This window comes from Alternaria conjuncta, assembly GCF_024043145.1.
Source record: "Alternaria conjuncta strain BMP 0040 chromosome Unknown scaffold_2, whole genome shotgun sequence".
NCBI classification, from domain to species: domain Eukaryota; kingdom Fungi; phylum Ascomycota; class Dothideomycetes; order Pleosporales; family Pleosporaceae; genus Alternaria; species Alternaria conjuncta.
In genome coordinates, this window is record NW_026250091.1 from 457,378 (window position 1) to 482,509 (window position 25,132).

General features: G+C 54.0%; 9 protein-coding genes across 9 annotated transcripts; 4 read left to right on the forward strand and 5 right to left on the reverse strand.

Annotated features, from left to right (window-relative positions):
• Positions 1–2,042: 2,042 nt before the first annotated feature.
• On the forward strand, positions 2,043–3,549 carry J4E85_001246 (uncharacterized protein; the record flags this gene model as incomplete). The annotated part of the gene is made up of 2 exons (XM_051465533.1): positions 2,043–3,261; positions 3,380–3,549. 2 exons carry the CDS (start codon positions 2,043–2,045, stop codon positions 3,547–3,549), a joined length of 1,389 nt encoding a protein of 462 aa, XP_051330090.1.
• Positions 3,550–4,633: 1,084 nt separating this feature from the next.
• J4E85_001247 (uncharacterized protein) lies at positions 4,634–5,541 on the reverse strand (the record flags this gene model as incomplete). The annotated part of the gene is made up of 2 exons (XM_051465534.1): positions 4,634–5,217; positions 5,268–5,541. The coding sequence occupies 2 exons, from the start codon at positions 5,539–5,541 to the stop codon at positions 4,634–4,636; spliced, it is 858 nt and encodes a 285-aa protein (XP_051330091.1).
• Positions 5,542–7,085: 1,544 nt separating this feature from the next.
• On the reverse strand, positions 7,086–7,803 carry J4E85_001248 (uncharacterized protein; the record flags this gene model as incomplete). The annotated part of the gene is made up of 4 exons (XM_051465535.1): positions 7,086–7,095; positions 7,147–7,263; positions 7,312–7,745; positions 7,801–7,803. 4 exons carry the CDS (start codon positions 7,801–7,803, stop codon positions 7,086–7,088), a joined length of 564 nt encoding a protein of 187 aa, XP_051330092.1.
• Positions 7,804–8,195: 392 nt separating this feature from the next.
• J4E85_001249 (uncharacterized protein) lies at positions 8,196–8,746 on the forward strand (the record flags this gene model as incomplete). The annotated part of the gene is made up of 2 exons (XM_051465536.1): positions 8,196–8,272; positions 8,320–8,746. 2 exons carry the CDS (start codon positions 8,196–8,198, stop codon positions 8,744–8,746), a joined length of 504 nt encoding a protein of 167 aa, XP_051330093.1.
• Positions 8,747–9,198: 452 nt separating this feature from the next.
• Positions 9,199–9,580, reverse strand: J4E85_001250 (uncharacterized protein; the record flags this gene model as incomplete). The annotated part of the gene is made up of 2 exons (XM_051465537.1): positions 9,199–9,513; positions 9,548–9,580. The coding sequence occupies 2 exons, from the start codon at positions 9,578–9,580 to the stop codon at positions 9,199–9,201; spliced, it is 348 nt and encodes a 115-aa protein (XP_051330094.1).
• Positions 9,581–10,211: 631 nt separating this feature from the next.
• SET9 (Histone-lysine N-methyltransferase set9) lies at positions 10,212–12,197 on the forward strand (the record flags this gene model as incomplete). Its single annotated transcript, XM_051465538.1, has 1 exon — positions 10,212–12,197. One exon carries the CDS (start codon positions 10,212–10,214, stop codon positions 12,195–12,197), a length of 1,986 nt encoding a protein of 661 aa, XP_051330095.1.
• Positions 12,198–12,950: 753 nt separating this feature from the next.
• On the reverse strand, positions 12,951–14,075 carry J4E85_001252 (uncharacterized protein; the record flags this gene model as incomplete). Its single annotated transcript, XM_051465539.1, has 3 exons — positions 12,951–13,361; positions 13,416–14,008; positions 14,057–14,075. The coding sequence occupies 3 exons, from the start codon at positions 14,073–14,075 to the stop codon at positions 12,951–12,953; spliced, it is 1,023 nt and encodes a 340-aa protein (XP_051330096.1).
• A 1,265-nt stretch (positions 14,076–15,340) lies between these two features.
• On the reverse strand, positions 15,341–15,955 carry J4E85_001253 (uncharacterized protein; the record flags this gene model as incomplete). Its single annotated transcript, XM_051465540.1, has 2 exons — positions 15,341–15,556; positions 15,608–15,955. 2 exons carry the CDS (start codon positions 15,953–15,955, stop codon positions 15,341–15,343), a joined length of 564 nt encoding a protein of 187 aa, XP_051330097.1.
• A 4,498-nt stretch (positions 15,956–20,453) lies between these two features.
• J4E85_001254 (uncharacterized protein) lies at positions 20,454–24,881 on the forward strand (the record flags this gene model as incomplete). The annotated part of the gene is made up of 5 exons (XM_051465541.1): positions 20,454–20,778; positions 20,833–20,985; positions 21,036–22,993; positions 23,050–24,285; positions 24,342–24,881. The coding sequence occupies 5 exons, from the start codon at positions 20,454–20,456 to the stop codon at positions 24,879–24,881; spliced, it is 4,212 nt and encodes a 1,403-aa protein (XP_051330098.1).
• Positions 24,882–25,132: the final 251 nt, after the last annotated feature.

Here is a 25,132-nt window from a genome sequence, read left to right on the forward strand (position 1 = left end):
AATACTCTTCTCTCTCTCATCGACTAAGATTGGGGTTTTGGAGACGGCGACAGGGGAGGAGAAATCTGAAAGGTGCGGGTGCTGCGCATCCGTTTCCCGAGTCGAATACACCATCTCGCTGAGCTGCGGCGCTTCGGCACATTCTCGCTGTTGCATACAAAGCCGCGGAAACGTTGAAGGTGTGCTGTTGCGTCTGTTTCTTTGTATCACATCTTATCACTGTTCTTGTTACTGTCTGGTGTGGATAGGCGTTGTATTCATCTCGGCGTTGCCGGCTATGGGTTTATGATACTGCATAATGATTGATAGCGACGAGGCATGGAGTATGAGCAGTAGTTATATCAGGTGTATGAGAACATAACATGACTCCAAAGTCTACTTTTTTATATTACATGATTGTTGCGGGGTGTGCTGTGCGTGATGCGCTGCGGGGATCGTGTGATTGCCGCTGCCTCCAGGGCCCTCGTCTCTACGCAGGCAGGGCATCAATAGATACAGCAACCACCGTCCCTCGCTTTGGTGCGCGTATTGTGGAGCGGCATGATTGCATTCTTCTCTATTGATATCCCGTGTTCCAGGGCTTTCCGTCGCGCGGACGCGGCGTGATGATTTTCCACTCAAGTATGATGAGGCAGTGCTTGGAAAAAAAGCGAAGCACTCTCATTCATAGCTCCGACGACGGCACCGTAAGACAAACGCGCATACGTAAACCCCACTATGATCTCGAACGCTCGCTCGATACTGCCCTGAAATCACACTCATACGTTGAGAGGAAGTTGGACAATTGAGAATCTTGCCTGGCGTAAAGGCACAAACCGCGACACGACAATGAATGCTGTCGTGTAACGTGACGCGACACTCGTGTGTCCTCGTTAGAGCACAGCACAGCAAACAAATAACCGCTGGCATGTCAGCAGATGGCTCAAGCTAGCAGGTGCTGGATTAGCAGGGTTGCGGTACACATCAGTCTTCACTTCACACTCCTTTCTTCACCCGCCATTATCCATTACACGTTCAAGGTCATTAGTGGAGAAGATCAGATTGAAATGAAATCGATATAGAAGGCAAAAGTATCACTCGGTGTAGAAAGCAGAAGAACGACGACGATCAAAACAATAGAGGCTCATCGAAAAGACTCTTCTTTTACAGCACAGTACAACGGTCTGCTGCATCGGTGCGTACAACGCGACCGCTATGGGTGCATCGCATTCTACGCCTCCACCACTTGTTGAAGTCAACGCTCCAGGAGGCAAAGTCCTGGTTCCACCTGGTAACCCTCCCTCTCTTCCTGCCACCTACCACGGGTCCTAGTATACCTTAAAACTTACCGTACTGACGGTTTGTCTATAGGTACAGCATTCACCGTCCACCCACCTTCTTACGCACGATCACGATCAGAGCCGTACACACGCGGTCCCATCTACACACCCTGTTCACCAGGCAGGCGACTACGCTCAAGACAAAGACCTCACTACGGGGGACGAGATCTCGATATCTTGGAAGACAGTGAAGAGAGCGAAAGTACGTCACTCGACATGATGGAGGGAATAGGCCCAAGGGGTATGCGACGACAACCCTCGAACGAATACCCAGGCAACATGATGGGAGGTCGCATGCCAGGAGTGGGCCGAAGAGGTGGACCAGGAGGGCTTTTCGACGGAATGGACGCAAGACCTAGGTCTGCGCCTGAAATGCAGGTAGGTGGCTATCCTGGCATGATGGGCGGTATGCCGATGGGCATGCCCGGGAGTCCGGGGCTAGGTGGCATGAGAGGTTTAGGGGGATTGGGCGGTGGCATGGGGCCTACTGGAGCGGGCGGAATGGGAGTTAGACCGCCATCTGGCATGCCGCCGGAATACACGTCCAATCCACCAATGCCTCCTCGCTTTGGTGCTGGTGGAGGTATGTTGGGGCCAGGCATGAACCCGTACACAAACCACCCGGGACCACCATCCAGCCAGTCATCGAGTAGCGTTCCTGATCCACCTCAGGCGACGCGACGACACTCCGGCAGAAGGCCAAGACACTACGAACACATCCCCATGGGCGCGTATGCCAACGCCGAGAAGCCACGGCGGCCTCGGGCGGAGCCGCAAACGTCAGCCCGTTTGAACCGCGGTCAACCTTATCACAAGAAAGTTGGACCATCGGGGAAAGAGTGGATCGAGGGCGACAACGCATGGCTTGATGCTTGTACCTGCACCACAGGCTGCAACTGCCGGAAAAGCCACCGCGTACTATACCGTGCCCAGAACGATCCCCAGCACCATGGCAGCGACTCCAACGAAGACGAACAAGACCACCTCCGCACTAGCGGTGAGATCAGATACATACTGAAAACCGACTTGGGCCGAGACTGCGGCGATCACACAGCCTGCAAAAAGAGCAGCAGTGAAAGCGACAGCAGCAGTAGCAAAGACGAAAAGAGTAAAAGGAGAAAGAAGAAGACGAAGAGAAAGTCGGATGAGAAAGAGGACAAGAAGCGCAAAGACCAGTTCGACACACTTAAAGATGACATCTTGGAAGCGTTGCAAGATCTCAGGAAAGACAGTCGTCAGCAACAGCAACGACGTCAGCGTGACAGTTCCGAAAGTCCCGCTAGACAGCCTTTCGGCGGCCCGAACATGGGCCAGAGTGCTTTCATGATGAACAATGGCGGTGGTGGCATGGATATGGATCCGCGAATGGCACAGCAGATGGGCATGATGTCCGGTGATCCATACGGCACCACGGGTCGGATGCCACCTGGCATCGCTGATCCAACAGTGACGGGTGGTAAACGGGGTATGATGCATCATGGCATGGGTGGTATGGGCATGGGTATGGGCATGGGAGGGGGCATGGAAAACGACATGTTGTCAGAAATGGACGACATGGGGCTAAACATGAACATGGGGAATCCGTATATGCAATCTGCCGGCGGCGGTCTCCTAGGCAAGAATGGAGGTATGCGGCACCCCTTCCTGTCGCATCGAGGGGCGGCCAAAGCAGGCAGGCAGTTCAATAATGGGGGCATGGGTATGGGCATGGATATGGATATGGATCAGATGGCGGCCATGTACGCCAAAGCCATGGGGGTTGGAGGCCGCGGAGGCATGATGATGGGCGGTGGACGCAATCGAGGTGGAGGAGGTAGACGAGTCCACTTGGACACATCGTCTGATGAGTTCGATCTCGGACCAGGACCTTCGATGCGGTCGTCAGGCATACGACATGAACAAGGCGGCGGCGGCGGAGCAGGAGGAATCCGTGACCGGGCCGGTAAGTAAAAAGCCCCCGTCACCCACCTTTCATCATGATGATCATCATGGTCATCATTCCACCATGATGTTTCTTGGGATACGTACAGTACAGCACACTAAATCTTGTTGCATTCTAGGGCGTGGCACCACCAGGAGACCAGGCGTTCAAGACAGGGATAGCCCGATCAGGCGTGACTTCGGTGCCAGTCCGCTTGGGAGGAGGGCCAACCTCGTCAACAACAACAACGGCAGTCTGGATCGTGGCAAACAGCCCCGAGTTGATACAGATGACGACGATGCTTATTAGGAATATGCAACACCTGGTCCTCCATGTGTGAGCAAAGCAGAGACGGCACGGAAACATTACTATAGTACGTACGTGTGTATGTCTCGGTCAATATTAGCCTGGTCAGACCAATCGTTGCGTCGGACCCAAATTTGGTCTTGTTCTTCTTCTTTTTATTTTAAAGCAGGGCGCGTCACGTTTCGCCCATAAGAGCGATCCAAAATGCGGTCAGAACGCCCTGTTTCGCGTGGTTGGGGCCTGGGTAGTGAAACATGTCGATCCGCGGGCGCGGACACACCCCCTCTCGTTGCTGTGGCAGGGGCGGGGCGGCCTGAGTTGGCTGCTGCTGGCAGATGCAGGCTGCGGTGCCGAGGAACGTGCAGCATCGGGCTTGCGCTTGCCTTGGCTTGGCTGCGTCTCTCGACATGACCAACCTCATAGTTGGCACGACCCGTGTCGACAATATCAGGGCGCCCTGTCAGCTTTCCTCGGAGATGGCGAGAGGCGTCGAACTCACTTGTGTATGTTGGGCAGCCACAACTCATGCACCTGTGGCTCGATATGGCCGGTGTTGGGCATCACAATATAAGGGTATCAAGCCAGCATGCCTCGGAAGTGACCAATGACGAAAGCGACGCGCATCACCGATAAGCAGGAATATGCACAAACAAAGTCGTCATGTAGATGTTATGATTCGTTATTTTGAGCTGAGCTGACCTTACGCCTAAGATGAGCCGGGTTGAACCCGCCAGAATGCCCCATAGCAGCCGCCATGGGCAAAAATGGATCTCTCGTGAGACCGCCGTCGTGAAGACATGGGCGTGTATGAGATCTATCGTGAACGCACGTCCATTCCAAGTGTAGATCTTCCCGATCTGCTGTGTAGATGCCTACATGAATAAATACCGACCGACCAACTCCTCGCTTGTAACGCACAGGAAGTGAAGCAGAAACCAGGAAACAGGACTCCAAGGAAATGGAAAAAGAAAAGAAGTTCATGGTTGTCGACTGGCTGTAGCTGGGGGTGCTGCGCCATGTCGCGTAACTGATGCGCTCAGTGAACCATTTCGAGTGACCAAGTCGAGGAGATCCACCTCACTAGCCTCTACGGGGCGCACCAGCCGAGTCCGGTGGTAGCAAGGCCAGCGGCACTCGCAAGACGCTTACCCCGCTCATTGAGACTGAGGATCAGCAACTTCTTCTCGGCCCAGAAATTCTCGAAGGCGTTGATGTCATCTGCAGATATGGCGCCCGGGACACGCTTGGCCTCCTGCCACTCGGTCTCGACCTTGTAAGACTTGTGACGTAGACGCGGCAGGGCCTCGGTACGTAGGTGCGACAGCTCCGCGGCATACTTGGCGTCGTGCGATCTAAGCGGCGTAGAGAAGGAGCGCTCACGTGAGCGGGAGAGCTCCGAGGGACCCAAGCAGATGGGTGAACCAGGGCACATGATCTGAGACACAGAGAAGGCTGGAGTGGAAGGAGAGGCGCTCCCTGACTGAGAAGCGGACGATGCGCTGGTGAGAGGCGAAGAAGTGTCAGACTGGAAGACGCTGCTGGCGTTGCTGACTGTGCGGAATTTTGGGGGCGGGAGCTCGTCGAGGTGGACCAGAAGCTCGTCTCCAGTGGCCCTGGGGTCGACTTGACTATCGTCAAAGTTGTCGAGGTGCTTGTCGAGACGCTCGAAGCCTGTTTTGGGTTAGTACGATATCAAGTGCCTGAGACGTATTTGGACTTACCAGTCAGAACAGCGGCACCCGCATGCTGAACATCACCGAGGCAGGACTGGACTTGCTTGGGAAGACGGTCCCAGAGCTCTTGGGGACAGTACCAGTGGCGGAGGTGAGAGGGGTCGTAGCTGAATGCATCACCGTCCTTGGGGCAGAAAGTGCGAGGAGCATCGACGTTGGAGGGAGTGCGTGAGAGGCAGGAGATGGTCTTGCGACTGGAGTTACGGCGGGATGTTGGGATGGGGTCGTGGTAGACAGGGTGGGGAGATAGTGGAGCAGCCATAGCGGCAACGAGGTAGGTTGAGTAGGTCTGTGTGGAGTCTTGGTCGAAGGAGAGTGGAGGGTGGAGTAGGATAGTGGGCAGCGGGAGCACTGCAGTGAGTGGCGCTGTCAAGACTCAAAGGAGCGTGGGTGATATTTGTAGAGAACGACGGGAATTTTCTAGACAAAAAGGTTGTGTGAGGTGGTGGAGGTGGAAGGGTGAAAGATCGCGGAAGCGCTGGTGATCGAAGGTGTTAGCGGAGTAAACAGGGCGCCGTGTGGAGTCGGCAGGGGTATGCGGGCACTTTGCGGGCGGCGTTGGTGCGTGAGCTGATGGTAATGGGAAAGTGCGGCCCCGGGACTTTCCCATATAGTCTGACGGGGCAGCTACGTCAATGGACAGTGAGAGCAGCTGCACGGGCGGTGCGGTCGGGGCGGGCGTGCAAGCACAGCGGCGCGGTGGTGAAGGGAGGGTTTGGGGCGGCAACGCTGTGGTTGGTGAGGCCAAATGCCCAGGAGCTTGACAGTCGAATTGCGGGCTACTGTGACGCAGGGAAAAGCGTTGTGCGTGCGCCGACCTTGCAAAAGGTGCTAGGGCACGACACCCAGACGCTCGGGATGATGGCCGCCCAGTCGCTGCACGGCATGCCCGCCACACTACGGCGCTGCAGCAGGCTCCCAAAACGAACTTGCTGGGCATGTCTAGAACCTGCGCCCGACGGTGCTGCTCCTCGTCTTCTGAGGTGGGCTGATGCAAAAAAAGGATAAAACCAGCCAACTTACATGATACGTCACTGGGCCGCCGCTTCCTTGTCTTCTCGGGCTGATCCGGAACCGGGCTGGCTTGGGGGCGAGGCGCAGGCTGAGGATGCCGAAACCAGCCACACGCACTGAAACTGTGCGAGTGCGAGGCGAAGTGAGTGGGAGACGGCTCGAGGTCTGCTCCCAGACGGCTTTAGTATGCGGGTTTCAAGTCTGAACGTCAGCTGACTGAGGTACTTGGAGGCCGGCGCCTACTCACTGCAGTAGCGCAGCGATGGCTTTGGCGGGGGAAGTCGCGTTAGCCGAAGTCTCTGTCCAAGCGCAGAGCGGTACGGCGAGACGGGATGCGACGACGATGTCCTGGTGCGCGCTTTTGTAGCAGGGCGCGAATTTGGCCGCCGTGGGCTGTGTGCGGGCGATGGGAAAAATTTATCTCAAGGCGTCTGGTTCCGGCCCCACAAACTCTATCGCCCTCTCGATTGTGGTCTGCTTGTCGTCAGCACGCGTGCAACGACGTACGGTCCCTAACCAACGCGGATCGACCAAGGGGGAGCTGCAAAGGACGTAATCATGTTAGCAGACAGACAACAACCACAACCACACACGACACACGGCCAACGTGCTGCGCCCGCTCCTGGACTTCACATGCATGTCTCATGATAGTAGTATTACTAGTACTACCATGATTGTCTTGGTGTTGAGCGGGTATCCACGACGCGTCTGCACAGCCCGCACGCGTCCCAGGAAACCCCTCATCACAGTACATGACGCTTTGTTTGCCCTAGTTTTGGCGCGACGCATCGACTATTCCAACCTGCGTTGCGTATGGTTAGCACCATACTGAGACCTGTGGCATTCGTCCCACCTTTGGATCAAGTGCACCCCCGATGCCGTCTCGACCAGATCGCTCACCTCGCCCTTGTTGAGGGCGAAGGCAGCCTGCTCGAACTCCTTCTGCATGTCGCCCTTGCCAAAGAAGCCCCTGATGACGTTAGTGTTTCCCGCTGCATCTCCCGCTGCAGAGACTCACAGATCGCCCCCCTTGCGAGCGCTGCTGCAGTCTGACTCGGTCGTCGCGAGTTCAGACAGAGACTTGGCGCTCTCGTCTTCCTGGCCTCTCTCGTACGCCTGTATTTGCTTCTGGTAGTCCTGTATCATCTTCCGGGCGTCCTCGACTGAGCGCGTAATCTTGGGCTCCCGCCAACTAGCCGGGCGCCTGCTGTCGCGATGCTTGACGAGGAGATGGGCACATCGGATCTTGCCTTCAGTCGGCGCGAAGGCTGCGGGCGCAACGCCCTTGGAGCTGTGGTTGGCGGCCATGTATGCCTTGAGCTTGTCCGGATCGGTTCCAGCTGGTGGCTCCCATCGCGAGTCTTTCGTCTGGGCGTGGAAGTAGTATGGGAGGTTTTTGGTGTTGGAGCGGCGCACCTCCCATCCCTCGGGGAGACCAGTTTCGGCGGACGACTAGGATGCGTGAGGGGGGTGCGAGGTGGGTTGGGACGACGGGCGCAGTGCTTACCATGGTTGCTGGCGATGTATGCGTGACGCTGGACGGAGTAGGCTGTGGTAGGGGGAGGGCGAGCAGTGCAGAGGTTGATAGGAGTCTCCGCACGGGCAGTTGTGCGTGCAGCGTGGAGCGACGTCTAGAATTGCAGGCGGTGGACAGGGCGATCGGCGCCTCAAGGTCGATAATGCGGGGGCGCCTGCCAAACAAAGAACGCGGCTCTGCTACAGCAACGGAAGCCGCGCGAATCAAGACGGGTGGCCCGCGCTCGCCGACGTGACTCTGTCTCTGTACCTACCCAACTTTTGTGCGCAGGCTTCCTCGACGCTTTTGTCTCTCCACACGCGCATAACAGCCGTCACGACGATCCACACGCACACGCACGATTTACGATCTCACATCCACTCAGCATGGCTTCACCAGCAGCGCAAATGGGCGGCTCCAAGGGCGGCAAGGAGCCCATTCTCTTCCGCTTCTGCTCAGAATGGTGCGTCGCCTCTTCTGCAACCAAGAAGCCCGGCTAACCTCGCGCAGCTCCAACCTGCTGTTCCCCCGCGAAGACAAATCCGAGAACAAGCTGCTTTTCGCCTGCCGCACATGCAACTTCACCGAAGAAGCGCCCTCATCCTGCGTCATGCGCCACGAAATCGCGTCCACAGTCGGAGCCACAGCTGGTGTCACAGCCGAGGTTGCTCAGGATCCCACGGTTGGTTACTCCCTGTCCGATGCCCAAGCTGCCCAGGCCGCTCTCTCTGAGGAGATGCCCTGCTGCACCATGTGCGGCATGCCCATCATGTGCCAGGAGTGCGGCGAGGAATCGGCTCCTGGCTTTGCCCTCGAGGCCGAGGACGAGGACCCGCAAGCCGAGCGCCCCCAGCAGCAGATGCGCGAGGAGGATGAAATGTTTGAAGACTACGACGACGACTTTGACGAGGACATGTGGGACGAACCCACGTCCTGAAAGCGCCTCCTGCGTCTTCCACCAGTACAGTTGCTTGCTTGCTCTTGAGCGTGCTCGCTGACTGTGCCTGCGTCTAGTTACCGCGCATCCAGAAACAATGCACAGAGTGCGGCGAGAACGAAGCCGTCTTCTTCCAGTCGCAGCAGCGGACCGCCGAGACGGGCATGGTAAGTTTCTCCTGCATGTTCGCAAGCCATTCTGACCGGACCAGGCCCTTTATTACGTGTGCGCCGGATGCGGTCACGTCTCACGCCCGTCTGATAACTAAGAGAACAACGACATGGAATGCATGTAGCTGGCGTTTAATCTCACATATTTGCTGCGAGGAGTTTAGGGAACAGCCGTTGAGATACCCATGGGTACAATTGTAGTGGCATACACATAATGTTACATTCCAAAGCGCTCATAGACTCCCAAAAAATGCATCTTTCATCCCACCCACATGCCAGCCGTTATACGTGCATGGGCGCCAGCGATAGGATCTTGGACCACTGCTTCTGCCTCAGTTCTGCCGCGACAACACCACTGACTCTCGATCCGATGGGCTCTCCGGCCTTGTTGATGAGTACGCAGGCGTTGTCGTCGAACTTGACCACGCTGCCGTCCGGCCGCTGCCACTTCTTCGCTGTCCGTACCACAACTGCATGTCGGACGTCGCCTCGCCGTACTTTGTTCGCTGCGCTGATGGAGACGCTGTTGCCGGTTTCCGGGCCGAAATTTCGCTGTTTCTTTACAACCACTACTATGCGGTCGCCTGCTTCCATCAGCTTCGTGCCGTGCCTTGGAGTTTCGCGCACATACCAACTTTCGCGGGGCGCTTCGATCGCAGGACATTGACGCACTCGACTATGGCGGCGCCCGAGTTGTCGATGCAATTTACGAGGGTCTAAAAGGGCATCCATCAGTCCTTGCTCTGCCGCGCGTGACCGGCCCAGCACACCTTTAATTGAATCATCCTGTGTGGCTTCTCCCGATGTCCTGGTCTCGACTGCCTGCCTCGATGCGCGCGGCGTGGTGGTGTTGACGTCGGGGGTGTGTGTCTTGGTCGCTGTCAAAGTCGCAAGCTGGACTCGTGCCACCGCAGTTTAGCCGCACATGGGCAGGGGCCCCGATGATGCTCGCTTAGCCCTTCACCCCATGCGCCGCATGCGGGTCTCGATAGCCTGCAGGGCTAGTTCCGTCGAGTCCATACTCCCGTAAACTATCGGGCGAGTGCTGGATCCCCCGTGCGTGCCGTCGCTCGCTCCTTCCCTTGCGCGCGTCGTCTGCACGCTCTTTCTTTTCGTTTGTGGTGCAGCTATTGTTGTACGCGACGGTGAATGACTTGTCGTTGCTGGCCACCATAACGTCAGCCAGCCCTGCCAGCCTCCCCCTTAATCGCGAAACCCTACGACTCCTTACGATCTCCACGACCGGCGGCGGATTGAGCGGGCACGTTCGAACTCATCCACCCCATCGCGCCATCATGGCGCCCTCGACGAAACTGACGCTGGACAAGCTCGCCACTTTCGACGACATCATCACCGACGCGCTCGTGGACAAACTCTACTTCTGGGCCAAGATTCGCAAGAACAGAGGTGGCCGCTTCACAGGCTCGCGGGGATTGCACGAGGAGGATGTGGCCGACGTTATCCGACGACACGTAGTCTGGGAGAGGGATCCTGCAGAGGCAGTGCACAAGTTGGTGCAACTGCCGGGGTTGCGCAGGTTCATGAACACGCTGAAGGATGAGCGCGATCAGGATCAGTTCAAGCGCCATCTCCGCAGATACGTCAACATCTACATGGCCGACTGCCAATTCGAGGTCACCACCACCAACCGCTACATTATCACGGAACACGAGGCCTCGATCACCGCGCGACGAGATATCAACCCACGCGAAGAAATCAAGTACTTGACCGGCGTGCAAGTAGCTATGACTGAAGAGCAAGAGAAAACTTTAGAGCTGCAGAGCAAGGACTTCAGTCTGGTTATTTCAAGCCGCAAGAAGACGCGCTCCTTGTTCCTAGGTCCCGCGCGCTTCGCCAATCACGATTGCGACGCAAACGCAAAACTCACAACCAAAGGCTACGACGGCATGCAGATTGTTGCAGTGAAGCCGATTCTTGAAGGAGAAGAAATCACAGTCTCGTACGGCGAGGACTACTTTGGCGACGATAATGAGGAGTGTTTGTGTAATACTTGCGAAAGTCTGCAGCAAAACGGCTGGGCACCTATGAAGCGAGTCGTCCACAACGATGAAGGGAATGATGAAGAGGTGGAGGGCGCAGGTCATGATCAGACCGCCGAAACCGCTTCCGATGCGGCCTCCATTTCTCAGAAGCGATCGCTGGAAGATTCAACGGATGACGACCCCTCGCGTGACTCAACACCCGCCCCAAAGCGAGCGAGATTTGAGCAGAAGACTTCGCCATCCAAGCAGCACACATCGAATCTGCTGCGCAAGACGACGCTGAAAAAGGCACACAGCACATCGTCCCTGCGTCAGGAGCTCCCGGTTTCGAGTATAGAGGATCCAGCGACCAATTTGGTCTCATCGCCAGAGATGTCGCAAGAAGTCCGCAATGAACATAGCGAAGGTGTTCTTACGGTGAATACGGACTTGGCCAGCTCGTCGCGAGAGGCATCCCCGCAATCGTCCATAGCAGCAGCGTCACCCAAATCGACTCAATCATCTACAGATGCCACCTCGATTGACGAGGATCACCCGCACGACACCGGCGATCCCAAGGAGCAGGTCGACTCCACGACAATACAAGATTGCCCAGCGATGGGAGTGGCGATAGTGAAGGAGGAAATCACTACGACAACGGTAAACGCCCCGTGGCCCTCCCCGCCTGCAGACGAAGACGCATACATGTCCGATCTCAGCGAACTTTCTGAGAGCTTCGAGTTTGACGATGTGAACCAGCAGATTGTCAAGCGCAAACCCCGCCCAACACTACGAACAACACGCTCAAAGTCTCGTTTCGACGTCCAGAACCGCGTTGGTACCCCTATCACGATTGAAGAGGGAGACGAAGCCGACTATGTCGAGAACACGCGAAAGCCGGGCGACTACATGACATCGAACGCTCTCCTGTCAGCCAAGTACTCCAAGTGGGTCAACTGCCAGACATGCGACGTCGACTTTGTACAGCAAGACGGCTACAACACGCGTAAAGAATGTCCACGGTGCGAGCGCCATTCGAAACTGTACGGCTTCCCCTGGCCCAAGACGGAGAAGGAGGGCAAGCACGACAAGGAAGAGCGCATACGCGATCACCGCACTGTCCATCGCTTCGTCGACCCAGACGAGGAGCGCCAGTTGAAGCGCGACAAGACCAAGAAGGTCATCCGGGAGCACATCCGTGAGCGGTTTTCCACCCCGCGGAGTGCAAGGGATACGATGAGCACGAGTGTAGAAGTCGACAGCGGGCGGAAGAGGAGGCGTATCAGGAAGACGATGTAGATGCATAAGCGGGTCTTCCTTGTTGCACACAAACGCGTAGTGTCATTTCGATATCCCCACGCGACATCTCCATCCATCTAGGTCTAGGTCTTTCGCATATTCCTGCATCGGCGCTGGGAGGGAAAGTCGTTTCTCCCTGTCCTGGCTTTGAGACAAGGGGTAGCATTCTGCATGGTGTTCTTTTCATTTCCAATTTCATCGCTTTCTAGTCTATACTTCTGCATCGGCGCGGTCATGTCTGTGTTATCTACTCTTTTCCTCCACACATCATCTCCGCTGCATACTGGAGTGAAGGCATACAAACTTGCATATAGGCAGATGGCGTTTTGTCTTTCTTTTCGTGCAGCATTCGCGCATCTACTGTACTGTACGATACCATAGGCTATGAAAAACACGCTTTAGACTGATACGGCGCATCATGACTTGATATGTGCCTTGTGGATGACGAATCCAGCGAGGAAGGAAGTGTGGTTGCTTTCCTTATCATATGGGTGTATGCATAAGTTTCCGATCAGTTCCTCAACACCGCTACTCTTTGCTGGTGTAAACCTTCCTGTCAATTCCGCAGTCACCTTACAATGCGCACAATGTGTACTAGAAGCCTTTCACTTTGCTGGTTAGCGCAGAGGCTCAACTGAAAGAGGCGATTGGGCGTAGTATATTCACGAGGTAAAGTAGTGAGACGAGTGTGGTAGAATCAAGGTAGATGAACGATGAGAGTGTTATCTACAAAAGTCATGTATCAAAGATGCGCTACTTTATCCCGTCGTAAAAAGCTTTGTCGCCTTCTAAACCATCATACGTGCTCTCCGTCCCGTCAAACCCGTTCCTCAGATACACGCTCCTGAACCTGCCGATGCGCTCGTCTCTGGCTCCAAAGGCCAAGTCGTCCGGTTCATGAATCTCAATCTTCTGGTCTACATGCACGTCCTGGTCTTGAGCGTAGACATTGATCAGCCCTGGTATGGCCATTGTGTGCTTCATACGTTGCTGCACTGTGGCATGGTCGGGCGAGTGGAAGATGAAGTAGAGTAGATGGGTGGCGGGGTGACGGTAGAAGGTGAAACTAGGCTTGTCGGTTGGTAGGGTTGCTGCGACATCTTTCGGGGATAGTTCGTTCTTCATGTAGTTCAGCTTGAGGGTCTCGGTATTGCTGTCAACGGACTGGGGCGGGTCAGCTATCACGCTTTAAAGCTACTATTGTAATGTGTGTCTTACGATCTGAACGGCTGCCCCAGGGCCTTGAAGCACCTTCAGCGCTGAAAGAGCTTCGGGCGATATTCTGTTCTTCATGCGGCGATCGCAAAGGCGGCATTTGTTCTTCCTGTATCCTAGGTCTTTTCGAGCGCCTTCAGCATGCGCGGCGCTCGTACGGGATTCTAGATTATTACCTTGAATGCTTATGTCGTCTATCAGGGTAGCAGCTGCATCTCGCTCTGCCCACGATCGAGCGTCTGTAATCTCCGCGATCTCTTTACATATTACCGAGCTTGAGATGTGCGATGAGCCAAGTTGTCGTACAATATCGTGTCTGTAATTGAGGAAGAAGTCTCGCATGGTATCCTTCGCGCGATATGGCACGTATGTGATGAACGTGAGCGAGCCACCGCGGCGGAGAACGATGTACGCTGGCTTCGACGTATCAAGACTGCTTTCAAGCTGGTTCAGCTCGAGTTGGAAGGATGCATGGGTATGGCGGATGGGCGCGCAAACTTCGATGTTGCTGTTGCCTGCTAGGTAAAAGCTGAGAGCGAAGAAGGCTTCGTCCTTGACAAAGGTCGCGAAACTATCTTGCGCTGCTGCAGACAAGTCTTGGTGTTTGGTTAGCGGTGATTCTAAATTTGGTTAAGATACCGTACCGACTGTACGAGGATCCATATCTGAGGCTGTTTGCTGTTTGAATTGATATTGTGCACCGGTATCTGAGAGCCTTTAAAGTATGGGAGCCTGATGCGATAATGGCCCCAAATCACTATCACGCGTCCTTCCTTGCTCGCCGATATCTTACTTGCTAGGGCTGTATACGACGGTCAGGTTGCGGCAAGAGGCATTATGTAGGCCCAGGCATAGTTGCGGAATTCCGCTCAGTGCGGAGCTTATGGATCATTGCCTGCCATGCTGTAGATGGGCACTCACTCCAAGAATGATGTGCCCCAGCCTTCTCCACGGGTTTGTTTCGAATTGTTGTTGGGACGATACCTAGGTATGAAGGGCGACGGCAGTGATGAAGCCCTCGTTGGCCTTGACAGGATGACGTTGATCGGCTGGTTCACCCCGAGCATCCCGAGATCGCGCTAGACGCGTCGGTGTCGCGCGTAGCCACACCTATCTTCGCCGCTGCAGTCCATCTATCCACCGAATTTGCTCTATGTGTCCTCGGCTTGCATCGACACCCGCGGCTGCTATGATCGTCTTCCTGGGTCGATGCGTGTCGTGGCAAGTGCAAGCGCGGCGCTTCTAGCTACGCCGCCTGATGACAGCAGCGCCACCTGCGCTTTCCTACTGGCATCCTACAGCCACCCTTAGCAGCACCTAAAACAAGCAAGCTTACGGCACTGAGCTTCAAACTCCAAACTTCTGCGTCGGTCGTTCATCTAATCACGTGTGGCCTCTTGCGTTCTCGCGATCTGTTCACCTGCATTAGCCAGCTCAACGCGTCCTTTAGAAGCTGGTCAACCGGCCGGCGTCCATAGCCTGCCATGTCCCCTAGGGAATATATCGCGCCCCTCAGATACGTCAACAATGCAGAGCGCGAAGTGATACCCGACGAGTATCTGGTGTACCTGATCCCAGGCCACTCTACATCAGCTCACTCAGCGGAAGACGCAGCATCCGAGACTGGAGAGGGGGTTACTGACTTCAACTTCCCCATGCTCACATTTTCCCTTGAGGTAATAGCGTCATCGGCAAGCTGATATCACTTTCTAGTCTGCGTATGCAGCATACCTAGGTACGTTCTAGTGAATGCTTCAGCATGGTTGTAGTTAGCAACGCAGTTGGGCAAGAGCAGAAAGGATACTAGTCATGGAGGTAGAAGAAGAAGTGTAAGAGCGCTTATTCACGTTTTGTTTCCATTTCATGCACCGAGTTTTGTTGTACACACGCTTCTCTCGTCATCTTCAAAAGCAGACCTTCATACCAATCTAGCATCTCCGCCATTCCAACTTCCACGCAGCATGTTTGAAGTCATATGTACCAAAGTCCCCCTGAACGACTGGCCTAAAGTTGACGTTCAAGATACCAGGATTGCCATCTGCGCCAGTACACTTTGACCACTTCAGATCCGCGGTGCTGCTCCGCACAGTAATGTAGTCTTTGATCTCTGGGCCAGCACATGCGAGACCACCTGTGAGCACGCCCTGTGTATCGTCAGCGTTTCTCCATTTAGCCTTGATATGATGACTATTCACAGTATTTCCAGCATTTTCACTCCAGAAGACCTGGGTATATGTATCCAGTCCGCTGTTTCCCTTCAAATTCACATCGCCCACGTAGTCCACTTGTCGAACCGCAACTTGCCAGCCTTCGCTTGCTCCAGCTGACTGAATGTGTACAGCACAGTTATCTGTTGTGTCGCCTTTGAGTTGCGTGAAGGAGACGCCGGCGCTGTCACCGAGGGTTGCGGTGTCAGACTTCACGGAACCAGAGTCATTAGGACATCCTGAACCCGAGAAAACGAGCCGCGTTATTGTTGGAGAAGTTGGTGGGGCCGCGAGGGCTAGGAGTGGAAGGACGACGAGGGGAAGGAGGGAACGCATCGTTGGTGGTAGCGGCGGAGTGATGCCAGATGTAACAAGACTACAACGTTGTCTAAAGTGCGGCCTCTGTGTCGAGCGAAAGTTAATGACTTAGTATAAGGTCAGAATACGTATCTCAAACATCTCCTCAAAACCAGCGCGATCCTGAGCTCTTATACCGAAACAGTTTTCGAAAAGACCGATGCCGCATCAGAATTTCCCACGAGATCTGCATACCTCCCAGACAACCACGAATTATGGACTCCGTATAGCACTTTGTCGTCCCTTTATGCCCAATATCCAATAGCCGCTCCGTCCGTTCTCGACCACATACCATTGGCATTTACCCAGATTAAGCGAGCCGCGATCCAGGTCTTATGACCCTTGTCTCCGGCACCAACAACGAGAACGACAGCAATCTTGGTGGGCGATCGGGCTATTCTGGGCTTCTCCGCAATATCGTAGAACGAGCAGGGTCAGACTTCTGGAAGGGCCAGATCTGCAGTGCATATGACTGGGTGGCGATCGGGGTCGCGGTTGACTACTCTGGGGTCGACGTGTAAATTGCGTCTACGAAGAGTGTTCTCGCGTAAAGAGCATCCTCGTGTTTTGGAAATAAGTGAAGAACTTTATGTTATAAGCAATGTGCTGAGATCCATGCCCTGGTCACGCCGCTGTCTTGTAGTGCCGAATGTGCATAGGTGAACAGCTTAGTAGCTCATAGATGAACCAAAGTCCTTTGCAAGGTGAGGAGCTGTTCAAATACGACCGCTCTGGCTACAAATATGCGACTTGCCGAAGTACAAACCGGCCACGGCAATGAGAGATTTTGAGAAGGAGGCGTTGCCTGACTCACGTAGAGAGTTCATTTTCCGATGGTGGAGAATGGCGTTGATGACGGGCACACGAGCTCAGCCCATCACACCAACCCTTGTCGACGCTAATGTAAGCGAGGGCGACCCGCGTCTTCCCGCATGCGCAGCACTCCATCCCCTCATCACAGACAAAGGTCATGCCTGAACCTCCGGAGAGTACCTCACAATGCGTAGGACGCTCAGGAGATCGTGCGATGCTTGTGCGAGATCGAAATTGAGCTGCGATCTACGCACACCCACATGCTCACGCTGTCGAAAACGGAAAGCCAGCTGTGTCTACGCAAACGAGCCACTTACCTCGTCGTCCACCGAGACTGTACCTTCTAATTATACTTCCCGGAGCATACGTAATGACACAAGTACCTCGCCTGTGTTGGATGGAAACCAACAACCTGCACTGTGGAACCATCCTGCAAATAAGGCCTTCGACCCGTTCGACACTTACCCAGCCACAAGACTACCCCGGGCTCGCGTTCAGCAACTCATGATTCATTGTACGTACCAAAAGCCGCACCGGATGCGCTGACAACTTCGCAAAACTACCATGACCCCCTTAGTTTTGTATATTGTCAAGAATCCCTCCCTGCTGAAGGTTCTTGCAACTACCCTGCTTACTGATACGCCATAGTCTTATCAAACATCGCCTTCCAGTATTATCCATTGGATCTCAACGCAATGTCAAACCCTTTCGTTGTGTCATGGTGGCCACTTGCGCTACATGACTCCGCTTTGTTCCACGTCAGCCTCCAGACAGCGTCGTTGGACATAGAGATGAGAGCTCAGAATGGATTCGACAACTCTGAGGTTCTCATGGCAGACTCCATTTCATTAGTCCGGCGACGAGTTGAAGACCCGCTTCAGGCTTATGAGGACGAAACCATGGACTCGGTCGTAACGCTTGCTGCCATAGAGGTATGATGATCTTCTGAACATTGGGGCCCCTTCATTTGATACGCTGACATCTGAAATTATAGTTTGGCAAAGGCAATTTGACAATTGGTAATATGCACATCGATGGCGTGAAGAAGATGGTGCGAATGCGAGGCGGCATACATCTTTTGAAACTCGCAAGCCCCCTCACAGCGCGAATGGTCACGTGGTAATCATGTCACTCATCGTCCGCTATCTACGGTCGCTCTACTAATCCTCTAATCCAGGGTCTCATTGATACTGACGCAAAGTCCGCAATTTAGCGTCCAAGATCATCTGGATATTGGAGACGGAATAGCCCCGATATCGAAATGGTTGGATTTACCAGCGTCTTCTCAAGACCGGTCTTCACTCGGCCTTTCGGAACTCGACATGGATCCCACAATCGGCGATGTATTTACGCGGCTTCGACATGTGTTCCACGTATCACGCCAGCAAGAGCTCTCAACTACTCATCTGCATGACTTAACATGCTTCGTCTTGCACAAATTACTTTCCTGGTCACCATCGAAATCACAACTCGAATACTCGAACTCATGTTCGACTTCCCAATGCATCCGATACGCAATAGCATTATACATGCTCATCATTCATGGACCGACATACTTCTCGCATGCGCATCTACAGTCCACCTTAGTCATCGAACTCAAGAGATATATCGAGGACTTAATGCCTACATTCGCGACTGCAAACGCTGAAATCGCCTTGTGGGTATTGTCCATCGGTATGGTTGCATCGCAGGACACAGATACATCTGGCTGGTTCAGTGCATACGCCATGACTCTTGCTCATGATCTAGCACTATATACATGGGTAGAGGTTCGTTCGTATCTGGAAGTAGTGCTCTGGTACAAGATACAGCGCGGAGAGGGACAGTTCCGACAGCGATGGGAAGAGGCTCTGAGTACCGCATGATCTCGCAGATTCTCAGACACCTTGGTAACCGGATACAACCGCAAGTTGACAGGCACTTGCGCATTCTTCGTATGCTACTTACAACCTTGACCGTATGGTTTGGCACGTGATATACATGGTTGCCCAACGAGCAGCCTAGAGGCGCACGAGATCATCTCGCAATTCTGGCATGCGTCAAGGTCAAGCCCTCAAAAGCGCGAGTTCGAAACACGGTTAGCTGGGGGCCTTAATCTTCGGAGACTAAGCCTCTTCCGTCAAACTTCGCTCTGCGCCAGTAATGCACAGAGGCATGTCACGCAGTGGAGAGATCGTGTGGTCGGCTTCGGAGACTAAACCTTATTCAGCTTTTGACTGGATGTTCCGTGGACCGTATTGTACTACATGCTTACGATGCTCGTTGGTGATATACAACCTTGCAAAGCCCGTTCGGCGAAGCGAGAGAATAAAGAAGTAAAAGAGTTGGTTGTATGGCGACACGATTTGGCATACTGTAAGCCGATCTAGAGAAGCCCGTAGCTCTCTCATATCACCACGCTATGTAGTCTTTCTTCCGTTCATTCATGCGCAGTACCTGTTTGCCCGATGGAGAACATCTTTGCTCGGCTAGGGTCAAACTTCGCGTCAGCTACTTTCAAATCATAGAGCTATAAGCATTGCTGCAACCGTCTGGTCTTGAATCACGGACGCTCAAACCGTAGGATTCAATTTCTGGGCGTTCTTACTTACCATATATCTCGGCGCCTACGTGACGCGGATTGCGCATCGTTTGTGCGCCGACAAGCTAAGCGGTACTCGCAACTGTTCAGGCGTGTTATGTGGGTCCACCTTATACAAGGAGTAGCTTGAACAGGTCTGCAGCCTACATCAAGATAGAAATATGCAAAATAGATAATCCAACGTTAACGTAGGCTCTCGGAAGTTTGGGGTGTCTCTTGGTTAGCGTGGGCCGAGGTCGTCATCATTGGCGATCATCACATGATGTCATCGATCTTCGAGTCGTTCTGTCTTCCGGCTTGCCAGCACGGTTTGTCTACGACCTTATAGCCCACACAATAACGATGCATACATGCGCGGAAACATTTATAAGGTCACCGAGAGGTCCAAACGTATCCAGCCTTGCGCAATACGGTCTGACGTACATGGGATGCACTTGAGAAACATCCGAGAAGCGATGGCATTCAAGGTTGTAACATGTTTTCCAATACAGGCGCATCGCTACGAGTACATGTCAACCGCACAAGAAACATCCGCAAAAGATTGCTGTTTGACCAAATCCAAGCTGACGTCCTCGGCGAATTCCTCATGACTAAGAACACAATAACCACAGATGTATCAGTAAACAACAGCAGTCAGGTAAGCGATCGGGTCTTCGCGGTTATATTTTAAATCTGTTATGGAACGGAGTCGGAGCCAGGCGTCTGGCGGCGCGTTGATCCTCCGACTCTCGTGGGCATATGTAACGGCCCGAAGAGGCGCAAGGGTACGGCCGTGTCTTCGACCCAGGCCTTACGGCCGTACTGCAGCACGCCCTCCACCACAACAGATTATGCGGTTCGACCTCTCTCCGGCCAAGAGCTTTGCCAGATGGCGCACGGAGTGGCTTCATATCTATGGAAGAGATGATGTAGATAAGCAAATTTGGTACTTGACTATATGGACTACCGGTCCTGCAGGTTCTCTGGTCCACACCATCCAGCCGTCACTCCGTTGTCTTTTCAGCCGCCAACAACAAACTTCCTGTTACTGCAGTTGACCTCCAATCGATTCACGTACCTACTATACACAAGTTTGCACTGCAAATGCAATCAACGACTCCTAGTTCTGGGTACAGCACCGAGCGCGTCGATCAAGACTACTTACCCACCTCCAAGAGTGCACCCATCCAAAGCGAAACATGGCCTATCTCGCAAGAAGTCAGAGTACTCAGGGAGCGTGACGAAGCTAATGGCGGCAAAACCCGGAAGTTGGGTGTGACATGGAAGAATCTCACAGTCAAGGGTATCAGCAACGATGCCGTCTTCAACGAGAACGTGCTGTCGCAGCTGAATCCATTCGGGAATAGGGGAAAGGGTGCGCCAATGAAGACAATCATCGACAACTCGTATGGATGTGTGAAGCCTGGAGGTATGTCGCGCCTATTCATCAAGCGCGAACCAAATGATGCTGACAGTTCTCCAGAAATGCTTCTCGTCTTGGGTAATCCGGGCGCAGGCTGTACCTCACTGCTGAACATATTGTCGAATCACCGACAGGGCTACGCCGAAATTGACGGGGATGTCTCCTTTGGCTCCATGTCCAGTGATGAAGCCAAGTCCTACCGCGGTCAGATAGGTGCGTAGTCTTCTGGTGAAGCAATACTTCAAATGCTGACCTGCCCACAGTCATGAACACAGAAGATGAGATCTTTTTCCCTACCATGTCCGTCGGTGCGACCCTCGACTTCGCAACACGCATGAAAGTCCCCTACAATCTGCCGCCCGACATCACTTCTGCCGAACAATACGCGAAAGTCTACAAGGAGTTTCTACTCAAATCACTCGGCATTGAGCACACACACGATACCAAGGTGGGAGACGAGTACATCCGCGGCGTCTCAGGCGGTGAGCGAAAACGCGTTTCCATCCTGGAATGTCTCGCAACGCGCGGCAGCGTCTTTTGCTGGGACAACTCTACGCGCGGCCTAGATGCTGGCACAGCACTGGATTGGACCAAGGCTATGCGTGCCATGACCGACATACTTGGGTTGACTACCATTGCAACCTTGTACCAAGCCGGCAACGGTATCTATGAGCAGTTCGACAAGGTGCTCATCCTCGATGAGGGAAAGCAGATCTATTATGGACCGAGAGAGGATGCAGTACCCTTCATGCAAGATCTCGGATTTCTCTGCGACCCAGCCGCAAACCAAGCCGACTTCCTAACCAGCGTAACGATCTCGGATGTGCGAGCCGTCGCCGAAGGCTATGAGGAGAAGTTCCCGCGCAATGGCGAAGAAGTACGTGCGGCGTACGAACAATCGTCCATCAAGCAAGCGATGAGTGCGGAACTCGACTACCCCGACAGCGAGGAGGCGAAATTGAACACGACCGACTTCAAAGAGATGATAGCCCGAGAGAAGCACAGGTTTCTACCAAAGAATGCCGCTGTCACTACGAGCTTCTACTCTCAGGTCAAGACGGCCGTTACTCGACAGTACCAAGTGCTGTGGGGTGACAAGCCCGTGCTCATCGTCAAGCAAGTCTCTACCCTCATCCAAGCTCTTGTCGCTGGTTCGTTGTTCTACGCCGCACCGGATCACTCGGCCGGTCTCTTCCTCAAAGGTGGCGCACTGTTCTTTTGCCTTTTGTACCCTGCCTACATGGGGCTCTCAGAGGTGACAGACTCTTTCACTGGACGGCCTGTCCTGGCTAAACATCGATCATTTGCACTGCATTACCCCGCCGCTTTCGTCATCGCTCAGGTCGCTACCGACATACCATTGATGTTGTTCCAGATGTCGCACTTCGGAATCGTCATATACTTCATGGTCGGACTCCAGACTACCGCAGAAGCTTTCTTTACCTTTTGGATCGTCATCTTCGCTTCAGCCATGGCCATGACTGCATGTTTCCGCATGATCGGTGCTGCCTTCCCGACATTTGATGCAGCGACGAAAGCTTCAGGTCTCCTCGTCTCGGCACTGTTCATGTATATGGGTTACATGATCATCAAGCCTGAGATGAAGCCTTGGTTTGTCTGGATCTTCTGGATCAACCCGATGGCCTACGCCTTTGAGGCTTTGCTAGGCAACGAGTTTCACGATCAACAAATACCGTGTGTAGGTCCCAATCTCGCTCCCAATGGGCCAGGATACGTGCCAGACCTAGGTGGACAGTCGTGTATTGGCGTTAATGGTGCACGACCCGGGACTGTCATCGTCACAGGGGATGACTACCTGGCCTCCATGTCTTTCAGTCATAGCCATCTCTGGCGCAATCTCGGTATCATTCTCTCGTGGTGGGTCTTCTTCGTCGCTCTGACGATAGTGTTCACATCAAGATGGAAGGAGATGGGTGAGGGTGGCCGTGGACTCCTCATCCCAAGAGAGAAACAGAAGAAGACTCAGCATATCCACGTCGATGACGAGGAGTCTCAATCATACGAGAAGCCACATGCTAGCTCCGCGTCCTCCGGATCTGATAACACGCTCGCCAACCAACTCATCCGCAATACTTCAATCTTTACCTGGAAGAATCTTACGTACACTGTCAAGACTCCATCAGGAGATCGAGTTCTCCTTGACAATGTACAGGGATTCGTGAAGCCCGGAACTCTTGGGGCTTTAATGGGATCTTCGGGCGTAAGTCATACCTCAATGTCCACTGTGAGCGTCTTGAACTCTAACACTGTATGTAGGCTGGCAAAACGACATTACTCGACGTTCTCGCTCAGCGGAAGACCGACGGCACGATCCATGGGTCTATCATGGTTGACGGACGAGACCTCCCGGTATCGTTCCAGCGATCGGCAGGCTACGTTGAACAGATGGACGTACACGAGTCGTTGGCCACGGTACGCGAGGCTTTGGAGTTCTCTGCTCTTCTCCGACAATCTCGTGAAACACCACGAGACGAGAAGCTCCGCTACGTGGACACCATAATCGACCTCTTACAGCTCCACGACATCGAGCATACACTGATCGGCCGACCTGGTGCTGGCCTCTCCATCGAGCAGCGTAAACGATTGACGATCGGCGTTGAACTGGTAGCGAAGCCCAGCATCCTGATATTCCTGGACGAGCCGACGTCTGGCCTCGATGGGCAAGCTGCATACAACACTGTGCGCTTCTTGCGCAAGCTCGCGGAAGTCGGACAGGCCATCCTCGTAACGATCCACCAACCATCAGCCCAGTTGTTCGCGCAATTCGATACGCTTCTCTTACTCGCCAAGGGTGGCAAGACTGTCTACTTTGGCGATATCGGTGACGATGCAAGTACGGTGAAATCCTACTTCGCTAGCAAGGGAGCGCCATGTCCACGCGAGGCAAACCCTGCCGAGCACATGATAGAGGTCGTCTCCGGCAGTTTGTCTCAGAACACGGACTGGAACAGGGTTTGGCTCGAATCCCAACAGTACAACGACGTGACCGAAGAGCTTGACAGGATCGTTGCGGAAGCCGCCGCTCGCCCACCGGGTACTGTCGATGATGGTTATGCGTTTGCCTCGCCCATGTGGGAGCAAGTGAAAATAGTCACGCATCGTATGAACGTCTCGCTTTTCCGCAACACCGATTACGTCAACAACAAGGTGATTATGCACATCCTCTTGGCTTTACTTAACGGCTTCACCTTCTGGATGATTGGCGATAGTCTTCAGGACTTGCAGTTGCGACTGTTCACTGTATTCAGCTTCATTTTCGTGGCCCCTGGCGTCATCTCCCAGCTACAACCGCTGTTCATTCAACGCCGCGATGTTTACGAAACGCGCGAGAAGAAGAGCAAGACATACCACTGGGCGCCGTTCGTGACAGGACTGATCGTTTCGGAGCTTCCGTATTTGGTCGTGTGTGCGGTCATGTACTATGTGTGTTGGTACTTCACGGCAGGTTTGCCTGGTGCAGCAAAGTACGCTGGCAGCACATTTTTCGTTGTGGTAGGCAACCCCCCTCTCATGGCAGCGTCGACGGTGCAGAAACTGACATATCGCAGCTTGTTTACGAGTTCCTGTATACTGGTATCGGGCAGATGATCGCAGCCTACTCTCCCAACGCCGTATTCGCCTCGCTCGTCAACCCTCTCTTCGTCACGACACTGGTGTCTTTCTGCGGAGTTCTGGTTCCCTACAGTCAACTCGAGCCGTTCTGGAGGTACTGGCTTTACTATCTGGACCCGTTCAACTACCTGATGTCCTCTCTCTTGGTGTTCACCACCTGGTCTGCGAATGTGGACTGCAAATCGAGCGAGCTCGCCATCTTCGACCCTGCTGCCAACCAGACCTGCGGCGAATACCTCTCAGTCTACCAGCAGGGTATGGGATCCGGTGTCAACCTGCTCAATCCCGATGCCACCGTCGACTGCCGCGTGTGCCAGTACAAGAGCGGAGCGGACTTTCTCCGGACCCTGAACCTTGCGGAGGAGTATTATGGGTGGAGGAACGCCGGCATCGTCGTGTTGTTCTCGGTGAGCAGTTACACACTGGTGTACTTGATGATGAAGTTGAGGACCAAGGCTACAAAGAAGGCGGCGTAGAGGGGCGTCGTGTTGTGAGATGGGATGAGATGCGAGACGGACGCGTCGGTAATGTTGCGGCGAAGACGACGGTCAGCGGGGTTTCTGTGCAGGTGCTGTGCATAGGTGGCGTAATTTAGATTTCCTATTTAGATTTCCTATATCGTGTATCAATACCACTGTCTCTTGACGAAACGCGTGGAGAATTTGGCCTGTGAACCTATCGTGCCTGTGAGGCTGTAGCAGTCGCCAAGCGCTTGGCTAACTCCGAT